General features: G+C 40.7%; 2 protein-coding genes across 2 annotated transcripts; both read left to right on the plus strand.

Moving 5' to 3' along the window:
* The first annotated feature begins 1,795 nt into the window (after positions 1–1,795).
* ubxn2a (UBX domain protein 2A) lies at positions 1,796–6,925 on the plus strand. Its single transcript, XM_027284688.1, has 7 exons — positions 1,796–1,922; positions 2,244–2,306; positions 2,610–2,712; positions 3,062–3,171; positions 4,539–4,676; positions 5,126–5,287; positions 5,983–6,925. The coding sequence occupies exons 2-7, from the start codon at positions 2,263–2,265 to the stop codon at positions 6,164–6,166; spliced, it is 741 nt and encodes a 246-aa protein (XP_027140489.1). The 5' UTR covers positions 1,796–1,922; positions 2,244–2,262; the 3' UTR covers positions 6,167–6,925.
* A 2,486-nt stretch (positions 6,926–9,411) lies between these two features.
* Positions 9,412–27,440, plus strand: mfsd2b (MFSD2 lysolipid transporter B, sphingolipid). The gene is made up of 15 exons (XM_027284220.1): positions 9,412–9,440; positions 10,007–10,365; positions 14,208–14,333; positions 14,461–14,585; positions 17,717–17,840; positions 19,550–19,628; positions 19,796–19,977; positions 21,338–21,428; positions 22,314–22,435; positions 22,967–23,050; positions 23,413–23,496; positions 23,683–23,792; positions 25,059–25,202; positions 25,448–25,624; positions 26,763–27,440. The coding sequence occupies exons 2-15, from the start codon at positions 10,024–10,026 to the stop codon at positions 26,809–26,811; spliced, it is 1,839 nt and encodes a 612-aa protein (XP_027140021.1). The 5' UTR covers positions 9,412–9,440; positions 10,007–10,023; the 3' UTR covers positions 26,812–27,440.
* Positions 27,441–27,463: the final 23 nt, after the last annotated feature.

A 27,463-nucleotide genomic window follows, 5' to 3' on the forward strand; every position in this document is an offset into this window, starting at 1 on the left:
AAGCAATAGTAAATACGATAAAATAAAATATATTGTAAAAAAATAATCGTGTTATGTTGTAATGCAGTGCAGTTTACAGTAGGAATATTTACAGTGAACACTGAGGATAAATAAATCCATGAAGTTACATAATAAATATATATAAATACATAAAGTCAGCTAAGAACATACAGAATATGTTTGTGAACTTTATTTCATTGTTTTAGTCTAAGAATATACTAGTATATACTATATAGGTATTATAATAATTGAGTGAGGTTGGACATTGGTATGAAGCTGGGGGGAAACAGATGGAAGTGAGCAGCCTTCAATTTATTTTTGAAATTTTCACTGAAATATTTGATCATACTAGATTTCTATGAAGTAAAAGTGACAAACAAAATTGCAATTTGATAAGAAATTCCTATAGGATCCTTACCAGAACACCTGTGGGGACACTCAGTTTGGGAACCCCTGCTGAAACCCAAACCTGTGTATGTGTGTTGGCTATGCTATTTCTGGCTTGACTGAAGATGCAACTGTGCTACAGGTTTGTTTTTATGTTTTTGGTTCAAGCTATGTTTTTTTAAAAAACGTGTACAAGACAGTTTTTATTTTATTGTATAGATTTGATGTGTTGAAGGCACTATCTGTCGTCCCAATGTAAGAGAAAATGAATATTCCCAATCTAATGCTGTGAAAAGTTTGTCAGTTACTGCCCCAACATTTTGAATACTGATCTGTTAGTTATTATTTAATGTTTATTTTTTATATGGATAACATAAACCAATGCCACACACCACAGTAGTTAAGCTGACTTGCAATGCCCGAGCCCAGATGGGCTTTTAAAATACATAAAACTCAACAACAAATATATACAAGAGACGGCACAAAACACATCGTTATGTGAAAAGTTAAGGAGGGAAGGACTTGTGGTGTGACACATCTCAAGTTTAAAAATCAGTTGAATGTAAAGGAATAAAAACATATTTACCTGAAAAGATTAAGTGATGATAAATAAATAAAAAAGCCTCACATCCTAAACTTAAACGTGTTTTTCAAATCACAGACCACTATTCAGTGGATTGGGCAGGTGTTTTATGAGTGTATGAAAGATGCGTATAGGTCTGCATAGAAATAGTAAAGTGATTTACAATATTATTTTATAATATACATAAAACTATACCACAGAGGATGATAATATCCCAGATGTAGTCTAATCTCACTGGACCGCAGACACACCATACATTTCACTAAAAAGAAATGCGTCAATGTATAATGCTCATTCATTTTTTTTATATATATGGATGCCACTCATGGACTACCACCCAGCAGAGACTGTTAGTTTATTGTCAGAGAGACTTTCTTTCTTGACCTGGACTTCAGGTCAGGATACTCACATGGACAAAGGCTTGGTCAACGATGACATGGCCGTTGGTGGGTTGATCTATGTTGCTTTGTTGTTGTTATTCTGTCTTGCTTCCTTCCTGTGTGTGTGTGTGTGTGTGTGTGTGTGTGTGTGTGTGTGTTTCTTATTGTTTATTATTTATGGCGCCCTAAGCTGTTGTGTGTATATGTATATGTTGTGGTGCAACTTTCAAATTATTTTTTAAAAATTTATGAAACTGTAAAAGCAAATGCATATTGCACCGCTATGCAATTTACTGCACAAGGACTTTAGATAGATAGATAGATAGATAGATAGATAGATAGATAGATAGATTGGAGTAGTAGTATCCCAGTGTTTGTGTGTGTATTAGATACCATTTCATTTCATTGATGAGGATGTGCTGAGCTCAGCAGCAGTTTACAATTTCATTACGACGAGGGGAGTCGTTTTACGGCACTGTTGCGTCACACGCATTGCTCAGCAGAAGAGACGCTGCCCCGAAACTAGTGGCTGCAGATGTGTAGCCCGGGATTAACCACCAAAACACGGACTGGTAAATCAGTATTTGACCTTAATCTTAATCCGGGCATGCAAATGAGCATCTGCTATGTATGGATATGTATTAATAGACCGTGTTATTATACACAGGCCGTGTGTCGCTAACGCCCACTTATATAATTAACAACTGCGTTACAGGCTGCTTGGTTTGTTTAGGGATGAGGTTATAGAGCGTTATTAGCCGTCTAATACGCTGACAATGTGCAGCCAGTGAATATATTTACATAATAAACAAATGCTACCTTTTAAATGTATTAAACTGGTGTGACAGGCCTTGTTATGACGGCTGCTTTTCTTCTGTTTTTTTTTTTTAAAGATGGAAAAAATAAAACGTCATGAAAGAGATTGACACTGTGGGGGGACAGAAGGATGAAAACTGGTAAGTCACAATACATTGTTTATTATATTATATTTTTTCACATTCAAATGGAAACATTGAATTTAAGAGTTTCCATAATAGTCCTGCAATTTCCCAGCAATACAGCCCAGCCACTGGATTTGTATAGGTGAACATGTGTAGAAGGAGAAACCAACACTTGATATATATAAATATATATTTGTGGCGAGAACTCAATATTGCGATGCTTCTGTAGAACAAAGCCCCTGACTTCAGGCTGAATTCGATGAGACACTTAATGACCAAGTTGCACACTTTGTCTTTTTGTTTTTAACGGGTTGTCAGTGAAGAAAATGAAGAGGAGGCTCCAATGAGGCGTAGTTTCTCGGTAGAAGACCTTCTCGATGAGGTGGAGAAGATCTGTTACGATGCCTCAGGGACGTCAAAGGTCAGACGCAAATTCACACCACTGAATCTTCAGGGCCACATTTCTGCAAATGTGCATTTTGCATCTGACACAGGAAGAAATCATTTGAGATTGCTGACAGTACATGTGTAGACACGCAGCCTAAGAATAAATGAATAACAACACCCACATACTGTAGTGATGTCATCTATTAATCATGTTTTAAATAAATAGGTGTCATTGTTGGGCAGAACAGTCTACAGTGACATCCCAGCTATGTATGCTTCCTAACACTTATGTGGTGCTTTCTAGCTTTGGAGTTAAGCACATACAGTACATACAGGAATCATTGTCTCAGGCTTGGGGCTCACTTTTGTGGCCTTGATTGCAGGTGGAGATGGTGGTGAGGCTGTGGAAAGATGGCTTCACTGTAAACGATGAGGAGTTTCGCAGTTACTCCATACCAGAGAATCAAGACTTCCTGGATGCCATTAAAAGGGGGTGAGTGAAATGAGCTAAGAATTTTTTAAAAGCGTCTTCCAGGTGTCTCGAGTAAGATTTTATAACCGCAAAGCACAAAATGACGAATATATCTGAAGCTCTGATCGGATTTTTGATTGATGTCAGGTACTTCACGATTACCTCAACAAGTGCTGAAATTTCTGGTTTTTAATAGCTCACCTTCTGAAACAACCCAATCTGTCCCTCTCATATTGTCTAGCGGTTGCTACGTGCAACCGCTAGATCTTATTCTCCAGACAGGAAAAGCAAATGACAAAGCAGTCTTATTATTATTACTTTTGTTTTTCATGGTGGTATTACTCTTCATCACTTGTAAATTGTATTGAGAAAACGTGGCTTGTGTCCATGACATACAAGTGTAAGCTGTTTTGGTGACTCACTGATACTGTTTCTGAAGTTAATAAAAGCATTAAATAATAACCCTTTAATTACAGTATATCCCTGTTATGTAAGAGATGTGCATATGACGCAGGTTTAATGAATGTGAGTTCAAAACTTGTGTGACTCAGTCATATGAGACTGCTGTCACATCATTTTCATCAATGATTAATCTGCTGGTGATTGTCTCGATTGATCTATTAAACATTTGCTCAATAAAACATAAAAAAAATATCCTAGAGCACAAAGTGACATCATCAAATGTCATCTGAGACTCGAGTGTTTTGACATTTTTGTCAAAATATTTGTCGCTGAACTTTGTTTCAAAGAGACTGCAGTGTAATTCCACAGGCATTACCGCAAAGCTCCATCATCACAGAGAACTACATTACATAAATACCAAATTAATTTCGGTTTCAGTTCTCTCTACATGCTCCCTCTTTCTTCACCGGTGCACTATCTGTCTCTCTTTTGCTTCAAAGAAAGAGTTCTGTCCTTCACCTGTTCTTGTCTAGACAAGACTAGTGTTATTACGCTATTGAAATGCCAGCGGTGAGATAGGAGCATGTTCACGAAATCGGATGATGCAGGTTCACTTATATAGATGGACCATAGACACAGGTCACTGTGTTTGTCTCACAGATAAAAAAGAGTTCTCTGGGTTAGGTTTTGATGGTGGATAATTAATCTTCTGATTTCACCTGAGCTCAAAATGGCCTTTCACTTTTTCTTTTAAGAGAGAGAGATTAAGCTTACATGTAACTCAAACATAATATGTCTACCTATCCTTGGTTCGATCTTACAGTTAAGTCCTATCAGTCCCCAAAGGGAAATTAGCTGTAAAGGTGTCCCTCTTACAGACCACAACCAGGCGACACAAGATAGATAAAGCATAATGTTCGTTAGTGCTCATTTGTCATATTGATTGATCTGACTAGACGCCAAACCAGGTCTTTAATTTGTCTCAGGGAGCTTCCGGCAGAGTGGGAGAGCAGAGCAGAAGAGGAGGAGCTGGAGATCAGTGTGGAGGATCTGACGGAGGAAAATTATGTTCCCAGAAAAAAGGCCTTTCACCCCTTCAGTGGCCGAGGATACCGGCTTGGCAGGTAAGAGATCGTAAAAATAAGCGGTTAGAGTATTATATATGTTGATACATTATTTTATTCTATTATTAAAAAAGAATCATGTTCTATATAAAGATATAATAAATAGTCAGTAATGTGCTTGTTGATGAGGGTTATTCTTTTAAGTAGTGTCCTCAAGTCTCCTGTTCCAGGATACTATACCACTTTATACCACTAGGTGTCCTTCTAAATCCAGGTATTAAAAACCCACCACAAGTATATCTGACCAAACAGACAGCCGGCCTGATAAACCAAGCGCCTCAACATGTTCAATACGGTCGCTGTATGATTGCTAAATTGTCCAAAAAGTGTTTAATGTGAGATGTTGTCTGCCTACAGCCACAAAGTAGTACATTTGAAAAAAATACACAATACATATGCTGTATTTATTTTAACTTCTTAATCTGTTATTTATTCTTGTCCACTCCCAGTGTTGCACCCAGAGTAGTGGCCAGGTCACCATCTGTGCACGAGGATGGAGAATCTCTTCCCATTCCCATGGTAACAGTAGACCACGCCCTTCCTGTTACCTCCCTGCAGATCTGGTTGGCTGACGGCAGGAGATTGGTGCAGAGGTTTAACCTATCGCATCGGTGTGTATCACAATGTCAAGGCCAAAACAACGCATCTCTCCACGTCTGACCCTGACATGCAAAATATCTACATATTAAAGACAGGCTAACTCTACCTCTGCTACGTTATCTGTAAATCCCATAATCTCAAGTATCACAGGAAAAAAGTAGTTCAAGGGATGACAAAAGATTTTTGTTTGTACTTGCTCGGGAGGTGGTGGGGGAGTTTTTGTTTCAGGATTACGTAATGCTTTGTTCTAGTCTGCTGGAGTTGAAGGCACAGTGCATGTTATATCCCCTGCCACAGTGCACGGGGCTGCAGAAAACATAATCTGAGATGTAGCAACGGAGTGGATCTATAAAATCCCCAGGGAGGGATTGCGTAACTCAGATGCAGCATTTATATAACAAAGTTTGTAGCTTAACGTTGGAGTGGACTGAGCCCCTCTAACCTTCAGCTAGTGTGTGAGGAGTAGGGCTGCCATAGGATCGCTCGTATGTGCCGGGTCGTGATTAATAATAGATTATGTTACTTGTATAGTGCCTCAGAGAGAAATCGTATGTCACAAGAGAGTAGAGTATTTTGCCGGGAATGCTCTGCTACTGGAAAAGAACAGACATGAGGAAACTCTGCCTTTATTTATTATGGGTTGGGGTTTTTTTTTTCAATATCTTACTCATATCTTTCTTTAAATCGGCCTCTTATTCTTTTCTAGGATTGCAGACGTTCAAGATTTCGTGGCACGCTCCCAGAGGAGTTGCCCACCTTTCATCCTGACGACATCCCGTCCTTTCAGAGACCTCAACGACAAAGAATTAAATCTAGAAGAGGCCGATTTGGCCAACGCTGTCATTGTCCAGAGACCTCTGAACACACAGGCTCCATTTGGACACTCCTAACTAAAAGGGCGCTATAATTCACAGCCACTTATCCCTTTCACTGACACCTCGCCACAACCCCTCCTGTAACTATAATGTTTCTTTATCCAGCCATTAGGACTGATCGTTAGTTCCCTCTACAATTTATTAATCTCTGCATGGGAGTATCTAGACTCTAATGGAGCTGTTGTCAGTTAGTTATCTCCAACATCCCAGGTGCTCCTGAGGTGCTGTTGTCAATGCTTACTTTGTCTTCTTCCTCTGGAGGACAGTGTTTACTGCCAACAGATCTCCCTAAACCCTCCAGACTCCAGAAAAAACTGTCGAGAGAAACAATTCTGGCCCTCGTGCAGATGGTCAACCATGTGTGTCCATCTGTTGGTCCACTACCAGTAACCCTCCTTCACACACACACATTAGCACCACCAGCACCACCAACCAAGTCTCCAAAGTCTTCCCAAACTGTGATCACCAGTTCTTCTGCACTATTTACAGTAAAAAAAAAAAAAAAGTCTGTATCTCTTAAGTTTACAATTATATTTAATGAACACGATGTTTTGTTTGCACATTATATGATTTAAAAAGACAAAAGGTGACTCAAAAAAAGCTTGTTATTTATGATGGCTGATTTTTGCAAATTTTTTGCATTATTGTGAACGTTTGCCTTTGTTTTTTGGGTGGTGGAGTGGGGATTTAATTCAGAATGTAAAATGTATTGTTTTATTTGACTGCGTCCTTTCAAGACATATCACAAAAGTACAATAAAAATCCTCCTCAAAATCCTGCATCTTTTTATGATTTCTAATTTGAAATACAACAAAATCAAATGGGATATTTTCAAAGCTAATAAGAAATGCCTAATTGCTTTGAGAACTGAGATTCATATTTATACTACCCAGGTGTGAAGACTGCTGACAAAAATATCTGATAATTGAGGCATCCATCAGCTTTGAGTGATTGTAATTATCATCATGATTATGACATGACACTGAGTAGCACCTTATTTCATGACGTGATGCAACATCTGTGCTGTCATTATGTATTTAATAGAGATTTAGATTAGCAAGGCGGGGAGGGACTTTTTGATGTCAAAGAAGTCAGATTCAGAGGAATGATGACTTCACAGTGCTGAAACTGAATCGCGTAATATAGAAAGCATTTATCTGATGGTATGACGCATAACCACTGATATAATTGTGTGTGTAATAGTTTAAGAAAAAAGTGGCGTCACATCCTGACTACTCAAAATTCTACATCAGATGGGGTTAACTAAAGTTGAATGCTTGTGTCTTTTTTTCACCCTAATTGAGGATGAGATCTTGTGTTTCTTGGCATGTGGCAGGACATGCGTGTGCTTTTTACACAAGTGTGTGCTCGTGTCTACATCTCCAGGCTTTCTGCTTGGCCCCAGGATGAAGGCGAACACCATTATCCATCTTCAATATTTAAAGCAATGAGAGGGAGGGATGTGCAGAACAGGAGACGGTATGTATTTGCTCATGGCTGAGGAAGAAGAGATGACAGCCTCAGGGTGGTCAAGGTCAGGGAAAAGAAACTCTGCAGCATAAATAGCTTGAATATTATAATCCCCTCTGAAAATTTACCTTTCAATGAGGCCTTGCTGTACAATTCAGGCTTTTTACCTGAGTGCGCAGGCTGATATGGACCACTTGACTGGCAGCCAGAGGGGGTCTGGCTAAAGAGTAAAAGGGAGCACATTTCCTTTGTGCTACATATTTAATAAGGCTAAGCATGCAGGGAATTACTTTCCCTTTAACTCCCACATTTCCTTTCAGAATGACCCTTTTACTCGTGCGACAGCCAGCCTTTCATTTTGCACATTCCTCTTCACGCATTATCAGAAACATACCCATTTTAATGCAGGTCATATGGCTGACTTTTTTTTTTGCAGTGGTGCCTTTTACATTGTCAGTAATGTGGCTTTGGGAGAGGGGTTTGTATGCTTGGAATTTATGGAGCGGTCTGGGTTCATCAGCCAAGGTTTCTATGACATGTTTATTGTCACGCTCTGAGGAAAGGCTAAACATCTTACACTAAGGAGCTACTTATGAAAATACTTTGTGGGAAAAGGAAACACATTCAATATGCCATAAGTCAAACAGTGATATAGGCTGAATAATATCATATGTATGTGATAGTTGTGATCTCATTCACCAACCAGACAACAACGGCTTACTTTACTGTACCTGGAAAGAAAGGGTTAGGCTTTGTATGAGATTTGAGCAAATACATTATAAAGGTTCAGTTAAAGTGCAATGCCATCATTTTTACACTTGAAGTCCTTTTTACTGATGAGGATGTGAAACTTTAAGGTTTTCAGTAGGAAAGAACACATGGGGGTTGGAAGAAATGGACATTTTGACAGTGACAGTCTAACATAGTATAAATGAATCTGTGTGTATTTGAGAAATGTTTGGTTTTATAGGGACTACTTGCAGTGCTGGCTACTACTGTAGCTGGCAACGTCTATAACGTCTGTCCCATATTACAGTGTTGATGATGATGATGATGATGATGATGATTATGATGATGATGATGATGATGCAGTGTGGGAAATATGTGTTCGGACGCTTCCTCTTAACGCACACCTTTACCTTACCTTTGTTCCACGGAATCATACAGGTACTTTCGAGAAGATGAAACTAAACTGCATTTCAGACATTCCACTTTTACCACAGCACTTTTTGGAAAATGACATAAGCTGTAACTGATAATTGTTCAGTACATTTTTGTAAATTTGTCACGAGGCGTGGAGGATTGTCAAACTGAGCGCGTCATCAAAACAATAACAGTTGTGTTATGACTTATGACACGAATATAGTAGGATTCATGAGATTAGAAATAGCATCGCTCATCATTATTATCATTATGTCAATAAAAACACAAAGATAAAATATTTTAATATAGTAACTACTGTGTTTTTTTTTTGTCACATGAATTTATTGCGCTGCGTATCCGGAAAGCACACACTGCTGGTGTCAAACCATCGTCTGCCATAATCTCCTTACAGATGCGCACACGCACACACGCATACCCTATGCGTGTGTGTGTGTGTGTGTGTGTGTGTGTCATATACTGCCACGGCCGCTGCAGGGCGCAGCTCCGTCACTGCAGACTGAAAACAACTGAGAGAGAGAGAGCGGAGACGCGCAGAGCCTCTCCATCCTCCGCAGTCTCCTTCTCATCCTGTCCGTCTCACTGACTGACTGACTGACTGGCAGATCACCGCGCTGACCAAACTAACTACCGCTCACAGCTTTCCCATCAACACGGGGTAAGATGATAATTATGTTGTTTTTTTTTTATGAAATATGCTTCAAGGTTCTTATCAGGTGTGCAGAGTGCTTGTTTATGGATGCACTTACAGTAATAGTAAGATGAGGACAGGCAACACACTCCTGCACGGGACAGCGTTGCGCCCTTGTTTGCACTGTTTTCTCAACCAGATCCAGCTGTGCAAGCTGGCAGACACAACAGGGGACATAACCTGAATGACATTTTAGTTTTTGTAGGTTATGTATTTGTAAAATGTTGCTTAAAGTAGAGTGTGTGTGTGTGTGTGTGTGTGTGTGTGTGTGTGTGTGTGTGTGTGTGTGATTTCTTGTTGCATCTGTATTCATCTGCTCTTGTGCGTTGTCCCATTTGTGTGTTTTTGTGCATGCATCCAAATAGCAAATTCTTTGTCTGTGCTCATATATGTGAGTGTTTATGTGCCTGCATTCTTGTGCCTGTATGTTGCAGTACATGCTTCTGTCATTGAGTGTGTGTGTGTGTGTGTGTGTGTGTTTGTTTGTGGCACCGCCTGTCTGACTTTGCCCTTCCCTGCTGGCCTCATTCCAGAGCACAACAGCATGTGAATGGCGGCAGAAAGCGGCAGAGTTGTCACAGAGGAGCAGGAGGAGCTCCCAGCCTCTGGAGGGATCACTCACGCACATCACGCACACACACGGAGTCAGAGCCACATCCAGTTTCAACCTCTGACACACACCACCCAGTGGCAGGCTCCTCGCTCTCTCGCTCACACGAGGAGTCACAGTCACACTCACTTCAACACTCCCTCGCACACACAGTCGCAGAAGTACGGCTGTCGCCTCACACACAGCCTCTCAGCCATGACCAAGGGAGAGAAGGGAGCACAGGGCTCTGCAGGGAAGCTCATCAAGCCCACAGAACCGCTCTTCCCCAAAACTCCGGAGCAGGTAAGGTCATCTGTTTCTTTCTTTTTTGTGTGTGTGTGTGTGTGTTGTTCTACAAGTTGTGATTAGATGTGATGGCATTATTTCAGACCACGCTGGTGTGACCCTTGTTTTGACCCTCTGCTGTGTTGTCAGGGTCTAAATCTGAGTGAAACTCTCAATCTCATCTGGTGGCTCAGTTTGGCGAGTGAGTGGCTTCAAAAGATTGGACAAAGAGAGGGAATGTGTGATCTCTTTAGTCGCTTATCTTTTCGTGATTAATCAGCTGCATTGTTTTCCTGTGAACTGTAAATCCCCAGGTACCACATTCAAATCCTGGAAGCTGATTGTTTTCATTTGAGAAAGCGTGTTCCTATTGACGAGATGAACTGCTAGATGATTGCTTTCTTTTGTCTGATGCTGGTGATGTTAGTGGATTTTGGTGATGAATACTGTTGCAGTCACAGCCATATTAGGAAGCACAACAGTGGTTGGTCACTAGAAAACGATGGCTTACTCAAGTGTGCAAACACCAGAAGATCAGGTTGACTTTCTAGGTATTTTCTTTTGTTTTTTATCTTATCTTTATTTAGCTTTATGGGAGCTACTGTCATTTAAGTACTAGAAGATGATAAGCCTGTGAAGTTAGTGAGGGTGTGTTTCTGTGCCAATGGAAGTGCAAGAAGCTGTGTTTTCAGACTGATGCTCTCCATGAGCACTTGGCCCCTAGGCTACAAAACAAATGTAATAAGAGACAAAGAACTGAGCCTTTACACACAGTATCATCCCTTTATTCAGGTAGATACCATATTCTACACGCATTGTTTAAATGTCATAATGCAATGCCATGGCAGTTAGTCACACATTTTCTGTTTGTTGAATTGGCTCAGGGTGCAAACAGTGTTACATCACTAATCTAACCAGTTCTGCAACTGTCTCATTTCTGCCAAACCTCTATCTTGTGTGTAGTGCTTTCAGTGGTTTTATTTTGACCCAATGGAGCTGGATTTGACATCTGAGAATAAATACAGTACACCACAAAGAAATAATTGTCGGTTTTCCTGAAGGTGGCAGAACTGATGTGAACACTGTAAAAAATGTCCTAAAAATTAAAGTTTAATTAAGTTAAATGAAGTAAAATTTAATAATTAGTTACATTTTAATGTAACCTAGTTAAGTTTACTGGACCTGAAAAGTTTAAACATCCTGGTGACTTTGTTGTTACCAAATGCAAAAAAGTCACACAAAACTGGGTGTATAGTTGAGTCCACTAAATTGCAGTATTGTGTTGTAGGTATAAGTAATGTCAAATAAGCATGTGATGAAGTGGAATAATTGATGAAAGAGGCTTCTTTTTCTTCTTCTGTGAATGAGAATGTAATAGAATAATGATACATCCTTCAGTACACAGTAAAAGTCAGTTAACTGCTACAGCAAATCCACAACAAGAGCCTCCCAAGCCATCATAAAACATAAGTGTTTTATCACTCTGACACCAGTCCACCTCTAGATTCCCTTTATCCAGTGCCACCAGGCTACTCTTGACATTTCAAATGATTGTGCCATCACTGACATAATCAACCTTTCCTTTAATACCAATAATCCATAATCAGAATTGACAACACAAAGCTACTGTTTTCAACTAGAATCCGTGATATGACCCAGAATTGTCAAAAAATCCTGCAGTGAATAAACATCTAAACTGATTTATGGATACCAGCTTATCGTTTAGCGTGCAAACATTCAGTGTACACATTGTATCTGTTGAATATGGCTTAGTTTCCCACCCCCTCCTTTATAAGCACTAGAATTATCCTCAGTCCAGATTTAAACGACTTGCGGTGCAGCTCAGGCGTTTTAAATGGTTTTTCCACAAACAGTTAAGGATTCATTAACTTCGGAGATTAGTCTTATCTGTCCTTGTCCCTTGCTTGTCGACAGTCTGGATTTTGCAGATGCTCCCTTTACTCTGAGCCAATGTGTGTGTTCAATTGTGTGCATGTGGTGTTGTTTGTGCATCCAGACAACAGTAGAAGGGATATCCTGTTTATCCTCTTTGATGATAAGAACTCAGTAATGAAAGATTGAGTGTAAGAGGGAAAGAATAAGAGAGAGAGAGAGAGAGAGAGAGAGAGAGAGAGAGAGAGAGTATTTTTGCACATCATCAGTTAAGCAGCATTCTCTAGACACCAAAGACTTTAATTTTTCTCTCCAATTAGGGGTAATTGCAGTGAGAGTGGAAGAAGAGAGAGTTTTGAAGTCGGAACCGCCGTGCAGCCTTTACTTACCTCTGACCCGCTTGTCTGGCGATTGAATAATTACACCCCTCCCTCCTGGTAATTGTCGTTCTCGAACCCCTCCATGTTTTGATGGGGCGAAAAACGGAGGAAGAGAAAACGTGAGTCGGATAATAACAGTGTGTCGGCCGCGGCTGTGGTTACTTTGGTGATTTCTTTCTTTCATAAAGCTCTGAGGGGAGTAACTGTGGGCCAAGCCTGAGCCACTGAATGTATGTGGAGTGACATTGTGCATGTGCGTGTGTGTGCGTCTGACACTAAAGGTCTTACAGACAGGAGGAACAGGCAAAGGTTGATGTGTGTGCACAGCCTCAGAGACAGTCGTAAATATCGGGCTCCCTAGACTGTGGTGTCTCATCTTATTCATGTGTGAAGATGAAAGTTTGCCCTTCCTATTGCACACACACACACACACACACACACACACACACACACACAGAGTCATGCGCCTGATGGTTTTAGCAGAGCACGGTGAGGGGAAACGGAGCTGTGGATCACTCGGTGGGTTCCTCAGGCTCCTCCGTGTGCCTGAACGTCTGCACAGATAGACCACAATGCAAATAGCTGGTGGGGGGTGGGGTTCTCCTTCTGATCCTCTATTTTACAAGCACACACACACTTACACATCATTTTAACCGTGAATATCTTTCTTGCGTGCAAGAGTAACCTGTCATTTAGGGAGAGAAAGATACGGGAAGATTGATGACTTGAGGTTGGAGTTGGGAAACAATGTTTGAGTTTGTGAGGAAGAGAACCCGTGAGAAAACAGATGCATCACCGCGTACACAACTTCCGCACACATCATAGCAGATGCAGTGTGGTGTGCTGTCACTTTAGCAAATGCTGTACTTTTCTTTACATTCCACTGAATCACTGAATCGTTGTGACATGTAGATGAGGAAGGAATGTTATTTTAGGAGCACCTGAAATAGAAAAGATTCAGACTACGAATGACAACAGGAGTCACTATTTCTGAGTCATAAATATGTCGTCAGGGTCTGATTTATTTGACAATGACACACCTTACTTCATACTGGTATGTCTGGGAAGTTGTCTAAAGTTTAGGTAGGAATATTTGCATATCCCTTGCTTAAAATGGCTGGGTGGAGCTCTCTGTTTAAAATATTACACATCATTTGTTGTCACCTGTTTAACCGAAACTTCTTGATGTCAGGACTGAATCATCCATCCATGCCTTTTGGCTAACACAATGACGCATACTTTATTTATATTTCCGACTGCCTGTTCCAGGAATGAGTCTGATGAAACTATAAGCAACTATGATCTAAATATATTCTTTTAAAGTCTTTAGACTTGAATGTATGGTTACATCTACGAGTGTGTGACTTGCAAACACCCTGTGCCCATAAATGCATAACCAATTACCTTGAAATCAGAAGCAACTTGAACAATAAGCAGTTATCTTGTGCTTTTTTCCCCCACTCCCGCTTGAAATGCGAGTCTTCATCAGAATGCGGTGGTTAATTTGCTCATTAGCAGTCTGACCTACAAAGGACATTATCTTATTACGTTTTTGTTCCCTCTCCCGTGTCACTTCAATCTTCACAGACCGTGTTGGGCCACAAGTTGACATTATGCAGCAAGCTGTGTTTCGCCATCGGCGGCGCGCCCAAGGAGGTGGCTGCCAGCGCCACAGCCTTCTTCCTGCAAATCTACCTGCTTGACATCGCTCAGGTAATGTGGTCGAGAACAAAGAGAATGAGGAAGGATGTGTGTGGCTCCTGTGTATGAATAAATGAGTGTGTGAGTTTTGTGTGTGTGTGTGTTTTTGACTTCAATCTGTCCCTGCTCTGCTTTGCAGATCAATGCCTTCCAGGCCTCCATGGTGCTGTTCATTGGTAAAGCCTGGGGTGCAGTGACTGACCCTATTGTCGGTTTCTTCATTACAAAGAGCAGATGGACCAAGATTGGAAGACTCATGCCCTGGTGAGCTCCCTGCTTGCACTATGAAGGAATCCCTTGAATTCCTCCATCATTGTTGTCCTGTGATTTCTTTCCTTAGTCTCCTACTTGCTCTTCCCACATTTGTACGTTTTTCATTGGGAAATCTTCTGTTGCCCATCTCTACTTAGTTATCCAACAACCCAATGAATATGGAACACATGTTTATTTATCCAAGCTGATAAACCTGGGTGAAATTATCCTCCTTTCCTCACGTCAGAGTGCTGCTGTTGACACACAGATCTGCTCGCGTGAAAGACTGTAATTTGTCTACAGATTATGAAACTTGTTTAGGTTTGCTTCTACTCTCTCAGACGTAATTATGGCCGCTACATGATGCTAATGTTTATGCAAACTCTAAACAACAACAAGCCGCGCGCTCTCTCGTGTGGTTTTGAAATTATTCTCAGGCCCGAACTTCTCACCTGAGAATTCGGCTGAATAAATAGGCACTGTGCTTTAATTACATGATTCCCACAGCTCCCGCTGATGAGCTCACTGTTCGGAATGCTTCAAGGGTGCGGGCTTGTTTTTGTTTTGTCTTTTGATACCAGATAACAATAGACAAAGAAGTTCATCTGCATTCTTTTATAAATCATATGGCACCGTGTTGCCGCGGGTGAGTTTTGATTCCATTTATGCAACGCCTCATTTCACATTTGGGCATCATCCAGCTTTCTTTGCCAAGATGTTGCTCAATATCTCATGGCAGTTGAACTTTGTGGCTCTATAACTGTGGATTATATCCACAGAGATGATTTTATAAGCGCATATGCTTGTGTATGCAGTATGCATCCTTTGAACACAGTAGCGTGACACTTCCAGTAATTACACATTCAGTTTCTAATGCCTACTGCATTATAAACCATAGATTACACACAAGCTGACAGTGCTGGAGGGGGAACAAGTCCACTGTGGCAAGCCAGCCGCACTCAATACCAGACAGATGCTGATGGCTGTTAAATCAGCTTTGATTACCCGTGGGGAAGCTGTAGGTGTTTGTGTGTGTGTTCTTGCCTGTGTGTGTGTGTGTCCGTGTGAATACATTGCATGGTATATGTGGGTATTTTAAATGTGTGTTCATCACTATTTGTGATGAGATTGCAAGATACTCCCTCAGTTTCAACCTTGTTTGGAAAGTCCCCTCTGCCCATCCAGCAGGAAGTCTGTTTCCCCTATGACTGTCACATCCACAACCATGACTGATGATCTGTATCTACCCTGAGTTCTATAAGATGGGGTAATTCAGCCTAAAAATGCCCTGGAGCTGACTTGTTTATTATTTTGTGATTGTCTTGATGTACTCGGGCTTTGTTATATATAAACATATCAATCGATATATATAGTATGTTACATTATTAGATTGTTAATAAATGCATCAATGTGTAAGTAGTGCTTTACTCTTGTGGCTTCTCCAGATGGAGCTACATTTAACTATTTTATATACAGTAAGGGAGTTTGGTTCAGTGGTTCTCATCCAAGGAGTCAGGCCACCCCCAAACGATGACAAGATTAATCTTGTGGGCCACGAGATGATTAATGGGATAAGACGAAGTAATATAAACGAAGTGCTGCTGCACGTGCTGCAAATTGGCTACAAGTTTGTGTTCATTTTTTTTAGAATCTATCGTCCTTTTTGTAAAGTATTGGACACTCTTTGGGCGTTGAACAGTTATTTAAATGAAACCATCTGAAAAGCTCAAAGGAGAAATCACTCTGTGGTGTAACCACTAAGCCCTCATAGACATCTGAGATGAGGGCCCCCAGCTAGGCTTTTTTGCACCTAAGTATAGTTCTTGAGTAAATGTACTTAGTTACTTTCCACCACTGATGTATATTGACACTACTAAACCCAAAAACAAGCAAGAAAGCATGCTGTCACCCACCAGTCCTCTTCTAAATCCCCTCTGTTCCACTGCACATCTTCTAATTAACATGCTGAAAGTGTCCCGAACAAGACAGAGAGGAAAGAAATGCACGCGCCAGCTTCCTGTCAATCCGCTCTGGCTTAATTAAGACTGTGCAAATTATTGGGACAGGTGTGAATGTGTATTCATGCATGTCTGATGTGTGAGAAAATATGCGAGTGTGTTTGTGCACGAGCCTTTGTTGCCTCTCCCCGAACACACAGTCATCTTGCAGGAACATTCTAACTGTCCCATTCACCAACCCCGGGGCCCTTTCAGCACTCCCATGACCATGCGGTCAATACTGCAGCACCAGCGTTGTCAGCCTCCTTTGTTTAAGCAAACAATCAGGAGGAAAGTGAGGTGGGCAGGCTGGACGATGCTAGAAATGGGCATCTCTCTACCTCTTTCTCACATTTTCTCTGTTAGTCATTCCTGGTGTAGAGCAGGCCAGAGGTCAGAAAGTTTTGTCACAGTCACCAAAAATTCCCTCAGTCCCTTTTTTTCTACCTGTAAATGTGCTGGCATTACAGCTGCGCCAGGCTCTAGACAGCATGATAAACATTTGCTCTTCAAAGAAAAAGAAGACCGTGGAGGATATGATGGTGTTTGCAGATGAGCCATAGTGTTGCTCATCCATAATTTGCCCTTTTCGCTTTGTTTTGAAAACGCGCAGCTGTTCACTTAAACCATAATGACACATGCCAGTTGTTTACTTATGAATTATGCATGGCCCACACACACTGTATCACTCCAACTTCTGAGAAAAGCACAACGCTGCAGAATTGCTTCATGCTGCATTTGCTCGAATGTGTGTTGCATATTCATGTCTGCGTGTGCGTGCGCGTGTGTGTGTGTGTGTGTGTGTGTGTGCAGATCTTTAAATGCTATGTGGGTTTGAAATATTGTGGTATTTCCTTGTGTGCCTGCCCTGTCCCTCCCAGGACAGATTCCTATCATACTTACAACAACATACTGTAATCATTTAGCAGTCAGCTTAGCCTTAGTGTAATCTGTCAGAAATATGGCCTGATTTAACACTGCACTTCTTTGAAAATTACATAACACAACCACTGTCATCCCTACTCTGACAGCCTTAGAACTACACTTGTTTGAAACAGCAGGACGATTCATCTTCATCTTTAATTCTTCATATTCAGTTTAAAACATTTTGTTCCCTGACTCACCTGGCATGTCTGTATTCTCTAGGATGGTGGGTTGCACTCCATTCCTGGTGGTCTCCTACTTCTACCTCTGGTTTGTTCCTCCTTTCATCAGCGGGAGGTTCTTATGGTATCTAGGCTTCTACTGCCTCTACCAAACCCTCATCACTGTAAGTACGAGCGCTCTTTCAGAGGTGCATTTGATGTTTAAGAAATTTAAAAATTGAGTACATATTCCTCAGATGAGGACTTCACATGCAGTAAAAAGAGATGTCAAGTGGGAAACAGGAGATAAAAGCTATGACTGATGCACATTACATAACATAGAGATAAAATGCAGCAAACATTGCGAATTAAGTTTAATTTGAAGATGATTGGAGTTTTTTCTTGTGCCAGATTCAGACAGCTCCTGGTCAGATTTACACTTTGATTTGTGAGGCGTGCAGTAGATTAGAGCCCATAGCTCTTAGACACTTCACCTCAAAGGGGAAGTAAAGTTATTTAGGTTGCCTTTTGTTATCATCATCCAGACCGTTCATCTCTCTCCCTCTCTGCTCTGGGGTAACCCATATAACATGTGCTACAGAGCGTGTAGACCACTGCGGCCACACTGCGGTGAGCTGTAATGGCATGTCATTCTAACTACTTGATAAGTATACAGTCAATCCTGCCAGGAACCTCTTGCTGGGTAAATGCTGGTTACCACTTTTAGCCTTCCTTCATTGTCTCTGGATGTGTGTTTGTGTGAAGCTAGCTGGGAAAGGCCAGCTGTTATCATTCAGAGGGTCACAGTCTGTAAACAGAAGCTAGGATGCAATACAGCAGCTGTTTATGTAATCCACTAATAATGGGATTTATCAGTTCTCACTTCCATCTGTAGTGGATGGTTACGCAGGTTAAATCCTATAAATGTTTGCATCCACTGAAGGCCCCATAAATGACATGCTGTATAGAACCAGCGGCTGAAAAAAAAAAATCCTTTCACGGCCGTGTTTATTTTCGTCGTGGCTATGTATGCTCGTTTGGCCACAGTGCTGACTGGGCCCTTGTGTAAATTACAAAGTGAAGCAGGACTTGGTTTGCTCGCCTATTCTCTGGGAGAGGTGGTGAGGAAGGAGAAAACAGAGAGTTGAGGTTGGCCAACATGGAAAGTGCAGAGATTGCTTTTGATATATACGGTTCTATATTTTGCATTTTCACAGAAACATGTAGATAAAAGACATCTAAACATATCTAGGGCGTTCCCGACGAATGTGAGTCAAATGTTAAACGATGGCTTTCGGACAAGAGTCGAAAGCCGTCCGAGCTCTGTGAGGCTGCACTTAACACCAGCATGTGACATGCTCACAGTGACAACATGCTGATGTGAAGCAGGTATAATGTTTCCCATGTTCACCATTCTTAATTTCCATGCTTATATTTCTAATTAGCAGTAAACAGGAAGTCTAGATGAGACTGATTGGAATGTATTTAGTTATATACCAAAGTTCTGGACACGTTTTGACTTGATGATGGCACAAGAAGAAAAGTTAAGGGATGATCAAAGTAATTATAATTCATCTTAAAGGAAACACGACGAAAATGTTATGGCAATCCATTTAAACATTCAATCAAAACTACAACCTCAACCTCATGGTGGCCCTAGAGAAAAAGTCAGGGGACCACCTAAAGTCTTCGAATTCATCATGTGGGAACCATGAATGTTTATACAGAATTTCATGGCAATCCATTGAATAGTTGGTCTGATATTTCAGCAAACTAACCAACTATGCCAGGCTGCCAGCATGGCAAAAGACACAAAATCGTAATCTTTTTTATGTTTGACTGCTGCTGTGCCAGACTTGAATTTAGTTTTTTACCTCTTTCTGCTCCTTTGCAGTGCTTCCATGTGCCTTATTCTGCTCTCACCATGTTTCTGAGCACAGACCAGAAGGAAAGAGACTCAGCCACTGCCTACCGTAAGGTCCTTTAATATGCATAATTGCATAATACATAATTACGGAACGCTGAATTCATCTTTTTTTCTTTATCTTATCAGTTTCATTTCATATTTCAGATTATGAATGTGTGAATAACTTTGAAGTATTTGGAAATTATAGCCGGCTCTTTACTTGTGTGATGCCAGGTATGACAATGGAGGTGCTGGGGACACTTGTGGGCGCTGCCATCCAGGGCCAGATTGTGGCCAGCGCTCACACTCTGAAGCACTGCCCGACTCACAACATGTCTGCCGGTTACCTTAGCAACAGCAGCGGGACAGAGATCGTCAAGAGCCTGGTCCGCTCCCAGGACTACCTGTCACACTCTGTAAGTGTCACCGTGCCAAGCCAGGAGCCCAGGTGTGCTCAAAGTAGGCCACAGAGTTGGTTTGAAAATAACTTCTGACTGTCATCAGCGTTCTCACTTAACTTGGAACTGCGGTGTGTGCTCAAGGCGGTTTACGTTTGCTAAATATCCGAGGTCGAAAAAAGCAGCAGCTGAATGAAAAGGCGGATTGTTCAAAATTGAGTCCATATTTACAGACTGTCTGCATGTTCTGACATCCAAAATGGCTTCATGTTTTAACCCATGTAACCCTTGGGATTGAAAGGAGACGCCACTGTTTGATATCTGAACCCCACATCCTGAGCCAGCTCCTCTCTCACGACCACAAAGGGGGTTCCTCCCTCACATCAGGCTCCAAACTGTGGCCCCCACATTGAGGGGTCTCCACAGTCTGTAAGTCATTAGGCCTATTTATAACTCACCCATTTGAAGGCACCCCAGATTCAATATGTTGGAAATATTAGTCTTTTGCTTCAAGACGGCTGCAGCTTAGCTTAAAGTCAGAGGGAAAGGAACATGATAGGATACATTCACATCAACATTTCAGTTTGCAGAGCTGCGAATAAACACGACTGCTCCTGTGAATCCATCATGAGACTTTTCGTGAAGATGAAACAAGCCAGAGTCCAAACTGTCTTGCGTTGGATTTTGGTTGCACCGCAGCTATTTGAGCTTCAAATGTTTCTTTTCCAATGGATTTTGGGTGAACCCTATCGGGGCAACCCACTCACCACGCCAAACCCTCTGCAGCCACCCGCTAAATTCCTCCGCGGTCACTGGTGAGGGTGGCACACCGTCTGGGCAAACCAGGTCTGCCCTCAGAAACAGGGAGTGTTTGAAGTGCATAAATAATAATGGTCCGCTGGGCTGAGCCGCATGGAAAAATAGCAAACAAACAGAGGTTGTTTAAGGCAGAGCAGTTCCTGTCGGGGTACGCCATTAAACGGTTAAGGCTGTATTTTAGGATGTAGATCTACTTGAGGTTTCTTCCTGTTTATGCTTGCATTTGTACAGTGAAATGTGCATGACGAAGTTTGCAGTTTAAACTGATGTGGAAAACAACACAGAAAGACCTAGGCAATAAATCATAATGTTGTAATGGAAGGAACTAAAAAAAAATAAAATAAATGTCCACCAGTTGAGTGAAAACTAACACCTACTGTGACAATTTCTTTCCATAGTGGACGTATAGCATGTTGAAATGAAGTGCTTAAATCTTTTAAGAGTTGTAGAACATTATGAATTAAAGATTGAGGAAAGGCTCAGAATAGACTGAATTGTGCTGGCTGTGTAAGAAGAGCTGGATTGATGTAGGTTACATGTTTGTTCTTTCTCTCTGCAGAAAGAAGTGTACATGATAGCTGCTGGTGTTATAGGAGGAGTCTTTCTCATCTGCACCTTGGTGATGTTCCTAGGAGTCAAAGAGAGAGATGGTAAGACTTTTCTTTTTGGGTAGTGTGCTGTTGATTTATCATACTAATTTCTGTCTAATACTAATACTAATACTAATACTAAAACTAATACTAATACTAATACTAATACTAATACTAATACTAATATCCTGTCAAAATGGTGGTTCCAGTTTTCCAAAGTTTGAAAAGATAACCTTGATGATGTCAGGTTGGGTTTGATAAATCTTTAACAAAAATGGCTGCATTACAAATTGGACAACTGGATTTTCTTTTTAAATCTGTCTCTTTGTCCCTAAACTGTTTTTGAAGTGCAAGACTGAAATGCTTGAGTACCCCTTTAAATCATTTATCCAGCAAAATGCCTTCACTTGTCTCAGACACTCAAATGTTTGTTGCATTTAACCATTTTTATAGCACAGTAAATTGAATATCCTTTGATTTCGCATGGTTTGATTAAACAAGAAATCTATTTTTCAGCATTTTATAGGCTTTGTGTAGTAGTGATGAAAATAGCAACCCATTAGTTGCAGCCCCATTGATCTATCCCACATTTTGGAACACATTTTAGATTTTAGCTTGTGTAGTGGGCTGTGAAATTGGGGACATCCCTTTAGGCTAGTGAGCTAAGATACTATTATGTAACTTATGGGGACTTTTATTACATGCTAACTATCAAATAAAGTCAAAACAAGCCAAGAAGAGATATTAAATATATCTATCTTAACATAGTACAACCTAAAGCAGATTTTGTCTAGACATCCGTGCAGACCTTCTGTAGGTGTACACCCCCTGCAATGCAGGGGCAGTTCCAGGATCGGCAGTGAGCAAATCCATAGCCTTTCTCTTACTGCATGTTATTTGATATGCTGCATACTCATATTCTTATTCCACATGTAACTGTTTCAGATCCGTATGCCCCGAGGACAGAGAAGCCAATCCCATTCTATCAGGGCTTCATCCTGGTGATGAGACATGGGCCATACCTCACTCTAACTGCTGCATTCCTCTTCATCACTGTCGCTATTCAGGTGAATGCACATTTATTTATATGGCACTTCTCAGACATGACACTCTGCGTTACAGTAAATGGAGCTAGTCCTGGATCCTGACGGTGCGGAAGAATTGCTGGCGCTCAATGTTGATTTGATCAATGTAGAAGAGCACTTACTGAAAGCTCATGGTTTAAAGCATATTTTAAGTCTCAGGACTCTTGAGAGTGATACCAGTGCAGCACAGTCTTGATGTTTATCTGTCACATGTAGGCAGATGCCACAGTTTTGACACCATAGGCTGTTGAAGTTATTGCAGACTTTCCAACATTTGCATCCATGGATGGATCTATTTTTGTATATTTTCGTCTCCCTCACATCTCAGTGGGGGGGTGGGTGTCAGTTGTCATCCATGTGAGGCCGGACTGGGAATAAATCACTGCAAAACACCGTCAGCAGCTCCTCCAGTCACTTCATTTGACTCAGCTTGCCATGCTGAGTGCCGAGCGACAGTGCTGAGTAGACAAGACAAGACTGACTATCTGAATGTCTGATCTCTGATTTCTGCAGCTGGTACAGAGCAACTTTGTCCTTTTCTGCACTTACGCTGCGGACCTAAGGGACCACTTCCAGAATATTGTGCTGACCATCCTGGTGAGTGCAGCTTTCATCAATGAATCACTAAGTACCCAAAGCAACTTGAGCAACACCGCATGATATTTCACTCCCTAATTGTTTGGATATTGACACTTCCACTTCCACGTTAGACCTTTTTTTGAACCAAAGCAGCTGTTTTAGATGAAACAGTGATTTGTATTTGAGGAAACATGCCTCATTGCACATTTGCACACACTTACAATGATTCTCATTTTAGTCATCATGCATACACGTAAACACATTACTGGTGTTTTATTTTTATTTTATCTATGTCATACTTACTAGACTAAATCACATTCATAAACATTTTTTTTTCCACATATGCATCACACATTTTCTGCTTGCACATGTTTACACAGGTTTCTGCAGTGATAAGCATCCCATTGTGGCAATGGTTTCTGCAGAGGTTTGGGAAGAAGACGGCAGCTTTTTGCGGTATCACAGTGAGTATACTGTTTTTATTTTAGTTGGCCAGAGCAGCTTTGAACACGGGCTACTACACTTTGATGTGTATGCCATCTTGTGGGCAGGGTTGGGAGTGCGGCATCCTTGTCTTAATCATGGGAACACACTTGAAATGTATTGTTTTCGGAGTGTTTTAAGACTTATGACTCTTTCTCTCTATCTAGTGGATCATGCCCTTCACCTTGATGCTGGTCTTCATCCCTAATGTTGTGGTGGCCTATGTCGTGGCTGTCTCCTCTGGACTCAGTGTGGCTGCCTCACTCCTGCTGCCATGGTAAGACTTCAGAGTAAATCATATCACACTTAACCTCAAGAGGACCATCACTTATTGTTTTTTGGTAAACATGTTTTACAAAAGAAGTAGAAAAGCATGCAATGCAAGGAACCTAAGCAGGGAACACATTTCTTCGTCTTCCCTTCTTCCTCAGGGAAAGTGTCACTTTTTCTATCACACATAGGATTTCCGCACTTTATTTATATTTAATACGTGAATTTAAATTCAGCAAGTCATTTATAAAAATGGCATGCGAGATAATTTAATGGCCAATGACGCAGCGGTAAAAATGGAAACATCTTTTATCTGTGTCGGGTGCTCCAGTTTCCTCTTGGAATTCTAAAACAGGCAACCTAGGTAGACTGGAAACTTTTAAATGTGAGCCTGAAAGCCTCTCTGTGTCAACCCTATTTTGGACTGTCCAGGGCGTCTCCCTGACATCTGGCAAGTTTATGTTCAGAGTGCCCCCCAATGAAGATTAAACATGTTGCAGCTGACTTTATATCCTTAAAATATTCTAAATCCACTAATCCTCTGACATTGTTTGAGTAATTGCAGTTCTGCTGTATGTCTGTGTGTTCAGTGGTTGTGCCGCTCATGTTAGTTCCCTTTGATTCGATGCAAAGTGTCATTAGTCAAACCACAATAGTGTACCGAGATGCTGTTAGTGTTGACTTGGTGCCTAGAGGGCTCTGTCAATTCACTTGGGTCACAGCACGGTCATGGACATATTTATGACGCTGTCTACTATAAATCTATACCATCACAGAGTTAGTACCAAGCCAGAGGTAGTCTTCCTTGCCATATCTGTTTTCCAGTTACTTCTGCTGGGGAGTCCGCTCCTCACTCATCTCTTGTCCCCTCCCTCAAACCCCAAATTACAGGGGCCTCCCACGAAGGCATGTTTATTTTGGAAGGGGCCAATTGTTTATCCTGTCTGTGGGCTAGGGGCCAGTGGTACCGCCCACTGCTCATCATCTAATCGTGCTATTAGCTCTGTAATTTTAGCCTACCGGTTTATCAGAGCACTATAAGTAGACCTCACATCATCAGGGGCTGCCATCTTAAGTGGTTGTGTAAGATGATTAAAGTTTGAGCATGAGGGAGGTCTTATGCACACATCAGCTTACAATTTTGCCATGTCTTAAGAGTGATGTTGAGTAATAAAGACAAAGCACATGCGTACAAAATCCTGCGAAAAACCCAAAACAAACACCACAGATTGGTGTGTATTCAACTCTGCGTGCATCTGTGTGTGTAATTCAGGTCTATGCTGCCAGATGTGGTGGATGACTTCAGACTGGCCAACCCCTACTCTAAAGGCCATGAAGCAATCTTCTACTCCTTCTACGTGTTTTTCACCAAGTTTGCTGCTGGCATCTCCCTGGGAGTGTCCACCCTCTGCCTGGAGTAAGTCTGCATTGTTATCACACATGCACCATTAATTGACACACTCTGTGATCTTCTGTGTCAGCACTTAAAGTATCGTGATACCTTGCAAAAACGCATTAACCCCAGACCTGATTTATGTTACAACATGTGAAAGGTGTCGAGTTTGCTCATTTGCAGTGTTGCAGCGTCAGGATGGATTTCGATTTCCTGTAACCTGTCTTTAAATGGGATCTCTGCATGTTTGTGTGTGTGTGTGTGTGTAGATTTGCAGGGTATGACACCGGCGCCTGCAAGCAGCCTGCTCCTGTAGTGTACACCCTGAAGCTGCTGATTGGTGCTGCTCCAGTGGCCTTCATTGTTACAGGGTTAATGATCCTATTGCTCTATCCTATCAGTGAAGATGTACGGCTCAGGAATAAAGTCTGCCTTGATGAGTTACGGTGAGTGGAAATCACCAATCATCAAGTACACCTGAGAAATATTTTAGTCTTTAAAGAGGCACTCCACCAATTTTACACATGTTCAGTTTACTTGTCATGAGAAGCACAATTCAGCCTGTAATTATAGCTGTACAATGTCTTCTGTAGCTCCCATAGGAGCTTTACAAAATTTAAAAAAATAACCCTGATGACATCACCTGGGTTCTTCTTCTTGACCATGATGATGTCATCATAGTTACTGTTCTATAAGAACGTTTGGATTGGGTTTAAAGCTTTCTGTTAACATTTTTTACAAATATCAAAAACTGTGTTTTAGAAAAGTGAGCATTTAGGAGTCCGTGAAGGTCTAACTTTATCTAATTTCATTTCTAAATTTCTGGAGTACCCCTTTAATTCTTTTTAATAATTTTTATAGCTCCTCTCTGTGCCCAGTTTATATTACAAAAGAGAGATTACATTTAAACCTGACTTGTGAGAGAGATGGCATTTACATAAAAACTAAATCATTAGGTTTTCCACTTTAAGGAATATTGTTACGCAATGAATGAAAATGTTATGTAAATGTCCCTACAACTTTCCTTCCTGTTAAATATTTGAGATGTGGACCAAACTGTTCAAAGCCAGCATGTCATGCCATAAATATTAAAAATACGTCTTCAGGTTATTAACTTAAGTAAAAATACCAATATAGCAATGTCAAAAATATTACGGCAAAAGTAAATTTAATTTAGGAGCCAAATGTACTAAAAGTATCAAAAAATAAAAAACTCATGTGTTCTACTCATATGTATTTCTTGGTGGCACATTATCATATTAATATCAAAACATTAACAAGTAACATGTAATGTACTTTCATTTATAACAATAGATCATATTTTATAGTGACCATATATTTTAGCTGTATAATTTTAAGTAGGAAATTAACTGTAGCTGTCAGATCATTGTAGTGGAGTAAAAACATTTGCCTGAGTGTAAGTATGAAGTAGTGGAAAATGTACAGTCTAAGTACAATCACCTCGAAATTGTACAAATGTACAGTAATTGAGTAAATGTACGCTCCACCACTACATTTTACTTCCCACCACTGCTATTAAATTATATTATCACAACACATTACTGATACTCATTTCTCCCACAGGAAACAAAGCATCGGCTCCAGAACAATGGAAGATTTGAGTAACGTGTGACCTGGACTTTGAATGGAGTGAATTCACAAAGCCACGTATTCCAGTGATGCGGCTGGAAAGTTGTTGATTAGTGTATATTACACTGATAAATAGTTGAATTGTTTTAATGTAAACATTTTTGTTTCATTTTCACATGTACTGTACAGTCATCTTGGATATATATATATATATAAATATATAATAAGATTACCTAATTTATATAAATGAATGTATATCATTATTTGCTGTGTTTAGCTCTCCAAAACTGTTATTTATTTATGATATATGATTATTTGAGGGCTGATGATAAGACATGAATAAATGTTGTAGAGATTGTTTGGTAGAATGAATAAACGTGTGTCATGTTTCTTTGCTGAGGTAAAATAAATAACACACAATAGTGCACACTAGTTATTCAGATTTAATATACAAAAAGCTACCAAATGATCTCTTTATACAGACTTTTACACTTTTTTGGTTCTTCTATAGAGAGTGCTGCTCAACTGCCAGTGGCGTTGTTAGGCCTGTTTTAGGTGGGCTGAAGTCCCCTAAAATATTCTTAAGCCCCCCTAAATAGTTTAGGTTATAGGTGTTGTTTTATTAAAAACTGTCCTTAAAACCTAGTGATGCCTCTGTCAAGTGCACTGAACTAAAAAATATATATGAAAGAAAA

This window comes from Larimichthys crocea, chromosome XI (genome assembly GCF_000972845.2).
Source record: "Larimichthys crocea isolate SSNF chromosome XI, L_crocea_2.0, whole genome shotgun sequence".
In the NCBI taxonomy this organism is placed as follows: Eukaryota; Metazoa; Chordata; class Actinopteri; family Sciaenidae; genus Larimichthys; species Larimichthys crocea.